The sequence below is a fragment of the Echinops telfairi genome, unplaced genomic scaffold (assembly GCF_000313985.2).
Source record: "Echinops telfairi isolate 266 unplaced genomic scaffold, ASM31398v2 ScPeMD7_7421;HRSCAF=8459, whole genome shotgun sequence".
In the NCBI taxonomy this organism is placed as follows: Eukaryota; Metazoa; Chordata; class Mammalia; order Afrosoricida; family Tenrecidae; genus Echinops; species Echinops telfairi.
In genome coordinates, this window is record NW_022111321.1 from 11506263 (window position 1) to 11515072 (window position 8810).

Genomic DNA, 8810 nt, shown 5'->3' on the forward strand with positions numbered 1-8810 from the left:
TGTTGTTTTAAACTTTGGACCAGAACAGGAAGGAAGTCAGGGCACATGTTTGAAAGCCTTTTGTGTACCAAGAGCTGCAGTCCTACTTGGTGTTTTGTATGTTATTGAATTTAATCTCCACCACCCTAGGAAGTTCGTGAAAAGGATCACACTGAATTCACCAAAGGCAGAACAGATTGGTAACATGACCTGTCACCAAGGTCCAACTGGTCATCACCAGAATGGTGATATCTGCCGGTTTTCCTAGCTGTTCTCCAAAGAAGGCCTTTAAAGGGGAAAGGTGAGGGTGGGGGTAGGGTTATCCCTACAGATTTAGGTATTTAAAAGGTTAAGTAAAAATTAGGTACTTTTGGGGCCCTTTGTTGCTTTTCCAAAACAACAAAAAAATTACCTGTAGAAGAAAATGTAATAAATATTTTAGGTGGGGGGACCCCAACAACAACCAGATTTTTAATATTGTAGCCGAGAATGCTAATTATTTCATAAAATTTTTATTTAAAGTAACTTATGTTAAGAATAGGTTTACTATTATTAAAACTTCTATCTTTCGACGTACCATTACCACTATATTCTTATGTTGTAGGAAACGGTTGGTCAAATCTTATGATTCTGTTTTCAAATGATATTATTTGTAAAAATTACCTGGTAAAATGGCCGATAATCACCTTGGAAAATAGTTTCCTGTTTAGAGACTGATATAGTGAAAGGGGCACTGAGACGGCAGCTAACACTCTTATAGATGTGTTGCTGAAGGCCACTCACCCTGTTTTCCCAGCCTCTGTGGCCTGATTCATCACAGGAGATTGTTTTGAGAAGTGAATGAGAACCATTGTGATTGCTGTTCTTAGGTCAGGGAAGGAGGGGGATTTGGACTGGTCCGTCTCTGCTTGTACCAATTCCAACACCAGATTTTCCAGCCCCACTTCTCCAGCATCCCCTCCTTTTTGTCTGCTGCCCTTGGCTCATCATCCTGGGAGCAGGGAATAGAAGTTGGCAACTTGTTCGTATGCAACTTGCTCAAATAAGATCCCAGGAGGTGGTACATGTATTGAACTGGTGGGACCCTTCTGTTGTCACAGTGTGGTGTCACTGCCCCCATACTGGACAGTGCAGGGCACCCTATCTAAAAGCCAGTGAATTTCTCTTCTTTATGAACGGGCGAGATGCAGAAGATGGGTGATTATCCAAGTTATGTCGTCCAGTGGTTACTGCAGACATTCTTCGTCCTGTTTGTAACCTCCTTCCTGCTTGCCTAGAGGTTTAAGGGACTCCCATCTCCAGTAGATTGTAAAGGTCCACTCCAGCAGAGTTTGTGATCCTTTTAAATTGCATTGCTGATAAGATATAATTATTGATATAGCATTCTAGTTCCATTCCAGGAGAATTAATGACAGGATGTCATTTCCTTACTGTTTAAATGGCATTTATCATGAGGTGATTCAGGAAGAAAGAACTTAGATTAGAGCTTTCAATACGTGCACCAAAAATCTTTTTGGTTTGGAAGGTCCTTTTTTAAAATAACCCATATTTTCCTCTCCTGTCCCCAATTTCCAAAGTAAAAGTTAGTTCATGATCCAGGAATAGGGAAATCAAGGAAAGCAGAGCTCTTCTGTGATTTTGACAAACCCAAGTCAGCTGCAAGTGGACCCTGTTAAAACATCTTAATGTCTCATCGGAGCTATTAAGGCCCCCTCCCCCCCCCAACTGTCATGACCTCAATTCTACCTTACAAATCCGGCTAGACCAGAGCATGTACACGGGTACAGATAAGAGATGGAAACACAGGGAATCCAGGACAGATAAAGCCCTCAGGACCAATATTGAGAGTAGCCATACCAGGAGGGGAAGGGGAAGGTGGGGGGAGAAATGATCTACCTATATCAAGGGGGATGGACAACAGAAAGTGGGTGAAGGGAGACATCGGTCAGTGTAAGACATGAAAAAATAATAATAATTTATAAATTATCAAGGGTTCATGAGGGAGGAGGGAGGGGGAAAATGAGAAGCTGATACTAAGGGCTCAAATAGAAAGAAATGCTTTGAGAATGATGATGGCAACAAATGTACAAATGTGCTTGACACAGTGGATGGATGGATTGATTATGATAAGAGTTGTATGAGCCCCCGATATAATGATTAAAAAAACAAACAAACCCAAACATCTTAATGTCAGTCCTTCCCATAGACCCATTCTCATCTACTGCAGTCTACTCCCAACTTACAGTGATAGCTCTTTCTCAGTCAACCTATGCCTACTTTACTTGGTACTCTACTTTCAAAACAACAACTCCCATTTAGAAACTTTATTGTGAGTACGTTCTGTGTTATTAAGTATAAAGTATTTTCAACTACAGCATAATATTCTATCATATATAAACAACAAAATAAAAACAGAGGAATTTGCTGCCATCCAGTCAACTTATAGTGACCCATCTGGACAGGGTAGAACTGCCCCGGGGGGGTTTTGAGACGATCACTTTTTGTGGGAGTAGAAAGCCCCTTCTTTCTAGACTTGTGGGAAAAAAATGTAGTTAAAAGACAATGGAATTTTCCCACAAACTTTTCGAAGCCCCCTTGTGTAACCACGTTTATTTAACCAGTCTTCTATTAGTAGTGTTAGCTAGCGTTCGCATTTTTGCTGTTACAAATGATACTGAAGAAAAGTGTATGCATAAATCTTCCTGTACTGCTCTGATAGGATTAATTTTAAAGGTAGTTTCATGTTTAGTCTTTTTTGGTTTGGGTTTCACAGAAGCAAATCTTGCTGAAGGAAGAAAACTTAATATTTATCGAATGTTCAAGTACCTGTAGCCGTTTGTTCATTGCGTGTGTAGTTTTCAATCCTCAATTTTATAGATGAAGAAATCCATATGCATACTGATATAAGATAGTTTGTAGTTAGCTAATATTTAGAAAATGTGAGAACCTTTCTGTAAGAAGAGAATCTCAGAAGGATGCAAATTTAGAGGGGGAAGTTTTTATTCTATTCTGTCTCTGGACTACATCTGACTTTTTTCATCTTTTTGTGTCTGCGTCAAGATTGTTGCAGACCTAAAGTTGTGTATGAATTGGTATCTTTATCTCTCGAAAGAAAGAAAACCCAGCTACAGTCAAGTCAGTTGCACCTCATGGGGATCCCATCTGTCAGCGGAGAACTGTGCTCTGTGGGTTTGGTTTGTTTTCTCACGGCTGGTTTTGTGAAAGTAGACCATCAGATCTTTCTTCCAATGAGCCTCTGGGTAAACTCAATCTTAATGGTTTGCAGTACTTAATGGTTTGGGCCATTCCTGGACTCTCTCTTATCTCTAGGAGACAAAAATGGATGACTTCCTTGTTCATCTTTAGACTTAGTCATGCGACTTTTGCTTTAGATGATTAATTTTAAAACTGCATGTTATCTTTGAAGTAAAAGTGGGTAGTAATTAAGCAGAAGAAAGATGGAGCAGTCAGGGATAGTTCTCTGTCTTGTAGGGTTGCTCTGAGTAGGCGTAATCCATTCCTCTGCCGAAAACCCCAGTTCCCTTTCTGGCCACTGCACGTGTTGTGCAGCAACTGCCTATTGTCATAAGAGGTTTGAGTGTTGCTACAGTACTGCACAGATTTCAGCAGAGCATCCCGACGAAGATGGACCAGGAAGAAAAACCTGGTACTCTACTTTCAAAACCCAGCCAGGGGATCACTGTGATGATCCAGTTATGGGAGTGAGGCACTGAGCAGTATTTCATTAGGGGAAACTGCTTGCCAACTAAAACCCATCATTACCTTCTGGGTGAAAATTATTTCCCTTCATGTGAAATTTCAGGCACAACTTTTCAAACCTTGCAGTTTTGGGGTCTAAAAGGAGAAGGTTGAGCATTTAAGTAAGAAAACGTGTGATAGAGTTAGAGGTGTGAGCATGGAGATGACATGACTGGACGTTTCTACATAACGTGTTTATGCCCATTATTTCTTACAGCTAATGCAATTGTGCTTCTTCCCCTTTGTTATCTCAGTCACATCGACCAGACAACAACATGGCAGGACCCCAGGAAGGCCATGCTGTCACAGATGAGCGTCACAGCCCCCACCAGCCCACCAGTGCAGCAGAGCATGATCAACACGGCTCCAGGTGAGCGAGACACGATCATTAGAGCTCAGAGAGTAATCCTTATGCATTGGTAAGGTTTTCCTGGAAAATAGTAATTATGCTTTGAAGGAAACTGGAGCATGGGTGATGTTTATTTTTTATCCCGTTTCCTGTGGGATGCGTTTTATTCCCAAACAAGGTTCTATGTGCTACCTTGTTTAGTTGCTAATACATAAAGGGGACAGTAAGTAAAAGCTAGCACTTCTTAATGCTTCCGTTCTGAAGCAACGAACTAGCTTGCTTCCTATTGACACATGGTGGCGTTTTGGGGCCTTCTTGTGTCTAATACTTTAGAGTTGAAGCTTCCCGTGTTCTTCTGTGGTTTGAGGAGAAAACCGAGCTAAGAAATTTTTAACCCATCTTCTGAAGCAGACATTCAGTCTACCCTGAGAATAATTGAAGTATAGTCTTATTCTCAGATCCAGCACTGATGTTGAACATTTATATCTTACCATTTTCACAAAAGATAAACTGTAGTGTAATATAATTTTTTCTGCCTAGTATTTGGCTAACTATTAAAAAAAACACCCTGTTGTTTTCCTCATCTGCCAAGTGGACGATGCTAGGATGGCATTCACAATGCCCCTTACAGTAGGATGGAAATGTTCAAGGAAATGAACGAGGAGATTTTTTTGCAGTACTAGGACAGAGTAGGTACTGATGAAAAGTTTACTTCATTCTACTTCATTGTAGTTGTTGTCAGGTGCCCTTCAGTGAGTTCTGACTCTCAGGGACCCCATGTACAATAGATTAAAACACTAGCGAGTGTAGGGCATCCACAACACCGTTTTTCCATTAGAGCCCATGCTTGTAGCTGCTATGTGAATCCATGTCATGGGGAGACTTTCTGATCTCTGTCACTGATGTCCTGTTGCCAAGATTGGTTTCTCCTGATAAAGTGTTCACACTGCATCAGACAAAAGCTAGCCAGGCCACACTTCTCGTAAAGCCGATGTGATCTTCGCTTTGGAAGTACAGGGTTCATTCAGTAGTCATCAGTACTGCAGCTCAAACACAGTTCTTCTCTGGTCTTCTTTATTAATTGTTCAGCTTGTCACATATATGTGAAACAGTTCAAACATCATGGCTTGGGTCTGGCTACCCTGGTCCTCAAAGTGACGTAGTTGCCCTTTAACACGTCAAAGAAGTCCCAGCCAGCAGATTTGCCTGATAGAATGCCCATCATTTGGTTTCTCGACTGCTAGTTCTATGGGTATTGATTGTGACTCCAGGAAAAATTAAATAATTACTGGTCCAGTTAGGAGAACTTTTTGTCTTCTTTATGTTGAGGTATAATCTATAGCGAAGGCTATCGCCTTAGTTTGTTACCAGTAAGTGCTTCTTACTGATAGCACTCTTCACTTTCAGCAAGCAGGGGGTCCTTTGCAGCTGTTAGGTTGTTGACAAACCTTTCTGTAGTCCTGATGTCACGCTCTTCTTCACACAGTCCGGTTTCTCAGCTTGTATGGTCAGCATACCGGTTGAAGAAGTGTGGTGAAAGGCTACAACGGACGCACACCTTTCCTGGTTTTAAACCATGCGGTATCGTCCCCTTGTTCTGTTGCAGTGACTGCTCTGTGGTCTATGTACAGGTTCTCTGTACATAGTGTATGGAATTTTATTCTCCTTAATGCTATCCGTAGATTTTTATGTTGAATGCCGTTGGACAGTCATTGAAACATAGGTGACCATCTTTTTTGCTGTTGTCTGCTTTCTGCCAAAACCCACTTAAGGTCAGCACTGTATCCCTCATTCTGCATCCTCTTTGGATCTGGCTTGAATTTCTAGCCGTTCTGGGTTGATATACCACTTCAACTATTTTTGAACGTGATTTGTTTATGTTATTGGTGGTATTGTTTAATTCTGTATCTTCCTTTGAAATTTGGGCACACACAGGGATTTTTTCAGTGAGGTGGCCAGGTGGTTGTCTCCCAAGCTTCTTGGAAGAGAATGAGAGAGCTTCCAGTGGTGCATCCTTGGTTGAAACATCTCCCTTGGTATTGTGTCAGTTCCTGGGGCTTTGTTTTTTGCTTAAGTCTTCAGTATAGTGTGCGTTTCTTCTTTGGTAATTGGTTTTGATCATATGGTACCCCATGAAATGGTTTGGAATATTGACCATTTCATTTTGGTACAGGGACTCTTGTTCTTCTTTTGATGCCTCTCATGTCATTTAACATCTTGCCCATAGAATCTTCCAGTATTGCAACTTGCAATTGGAATTTTTCTGTAGTTATTTCAGTTTGAGAAATGCTGAATATGTTCATTCTCTTTTTTATGTTTTTTAACTTCAGGTCTTTCCGCATGTCATTATAATCCTTTACTTGAGCAAGAAGTACATCCTTTGAAATCTGCTCAGCTCTCGTACATCATTATTCATTTTGCTTTAGCTACTTTACATTCAAGAGCAAGTTTCAGAATTTTGTTCTCTCTTTCCTGTCTTTTTAATGACCTTTTGTGTTCTTGATGTCATCTGGTCTTTGGCCATTAGTATGCGCACATCTAATCTATTTTGGATCTCTTTCCTTCTTTCCTGCTTTGTTAGATACTATCTGACTTTCTTCACCTCCGCTGATTGGGACCTTAGCCATAAGGAAGGAACTTATTAGTACCAGAAGCTTCAAAAAGTTTGTGGGAAATGGGATTAAAAAGATAATCCGGGTTTTCCACAAGGTTTTTGAAGCCCCCTTGTACTTTTGTACATATTTTAAAAATAGAATATGCAAACACTACCCCTACCCCCCACCCCCCAATCATAGGGAATAAACATTTGTACTGAGCAGTCCTGTTTGTCCTTTGTACCAGTCCTGCAACACAGACACTCACTCTCTCTCCCTCCCCCACCTCCCCTCTTTCTCTCTCTCTTTCTCTCTCATTCCCACTGCTGAGTGCCCAGGTTCAGGTCATAGATGGCAACCGTGGTCAGTGGCAGCCTTGGTTGCCTTAATGACTTCTCCATCACAGCCCATTTACTACCTTCCTTGTCCAACAAACGGACTGACGTAAGATTAATAACTGTACCATAGAGTTTCTTAAGTCGTAGCAGTTAGGAAAGGGAGTGTTTTGGGCCAGGGAGTGCCCAAATTAGTTGGCAGAAGGGCTCCTCGATGAGAAGACATCACAGATTTTGAAATGCCCTTCTGCTGTGAAGATGAGTCAAGTGTGATAAAGTGTTCAGAACTGTCTGGTTTTTAACTTGGGCAGGCCGCACACTTGGATTTTAAAGAGCTAAGAGCTATAGATGACGAAGAGCTGCAAAAGATTTATGGCTGAGATTTTCTTGTCATAAACGGTTTAAATTTCTTAAGAAAAAAAATTAGTCCTTAAATTTTCCAACTTACCATAGCTTATTAGAGTATGAGTATTCTCAGGATCTGGAGTTTTATATGTGACAGTTTAATTTAAATCTTGAAGTATTTATTTACTAATACTTTTACTTGGTAATTATTACTTCAATTAACAAGTTGCCAAATAAAAATAATAAAACCTGTCGTGTACAAGGAAGCTTCAAAAAGTGTATTTAAAAGATACTAAAATGTTTGTGTATATGTTGAATTGGTTTTGATGAATTTAAATAATAACTGTTTTATTTCTGTTCTGTTTTAAGAAATATAAAGCGTGTTTTTTCCTGCAAATAATTTAGTTGGGATATTTAAGTATTTAGTATGGAGGTGGCTAGATAGGCAGTTTCAGGGGGATGACAAGAAGTACAACTCTTAACAGAATAAGATAAAGAAAAGTAAGAGAGGGGTTAGGGATAGAGAATAATGAAAGAGCCTAACATGCAAAAGGCATACCCTAAGCAGATTTGCATATTCAAGTGTTGGAAAAGGAATATGCTACATTGCCATTGAGCCCATTCTAACCCGTGTGACCCTGTCCAGCAGTGTAAAATTGCCCCTGTGGGTTTTTGAGACTATAAATCTTTTTCTTTAATTGTTTTATTAGAGGCTCATAGAACTCTTATCACAATCCATACATACATCAGTTGTGTAAAGTACATTTATACATTCATTGCCCTCATCATTCTCAAAGCATTTGCTCTCCACTTAAGCCCCTGGCGAGACTATAAATCTTTATTGGAGTAGAGAGTCTCATCTTTCTCCTAAGAAGCAGCTGGTAGCTTTCAACTGCTGACCTTGTAGTTAGCAGCTCAACATGTAACTCACTACACAACCAGGGTTCCCTGGTAGAAGGTATGGTATTGTAATAATAATTGCCCTATTAAGTGCCAAGCAATAGGCAGAGATAATTTTGTATACTGCCCCATTAAGGCTCATGATGGCCATTCCGCACATAGGAGAAAAGATAAATTACACGTCCGTATAACACAACTGCCAAGTGATAGAAACTAGGGTTCAGGTTGGGTAACAGGGTTCCTAAGTCCTGCAGTAGAGTATGCGACAATAAAGTCATGAAGGAGACCAAAGGAAAATCGATCTATTTGAACTCTGAGTCTTGGAAGTACCAGAACTGCCAAAAGAATAAGCAGATATGTCTTGGAAGAAGTACAGCCAGAATGCTGCTTAGAGGCAAGGATGGTGAGACATCGTCTCACATACTTTGGACTAGTTGTTAGGCGAGACCTTAATTTAATGACACCATGCGTGGTAAAATGGAGGGGTAGGGAAAACGAGGAAGGCTCTTGATGTGATGAATTGACTCGCAGCAACAATGGGCTCAAACA

General features: G+C 40.4%; 1 protein-coding gene across 1 annotated transcript in view; it reads left to right on the forward strand.

Moving 5' to 3' along the window:
* YAP1 (Yes1 associated transcriptional regulator) overlaps positions 1–8810 on the forward strand; it is a 134320-nt gene that overhangs the window by 66227 nt on the left and 59283 nt on the right. Inside the window, exon 3 of the mRNA XM_004709011.2 lies at positions 3993–4108. Coding sequence (XP_004709068.2) covers positions 3993–4108 — 116 coding nt within the window. The remainder of the gene's footprint in view (positions 1–3992; positions 4109–8810) is intronic.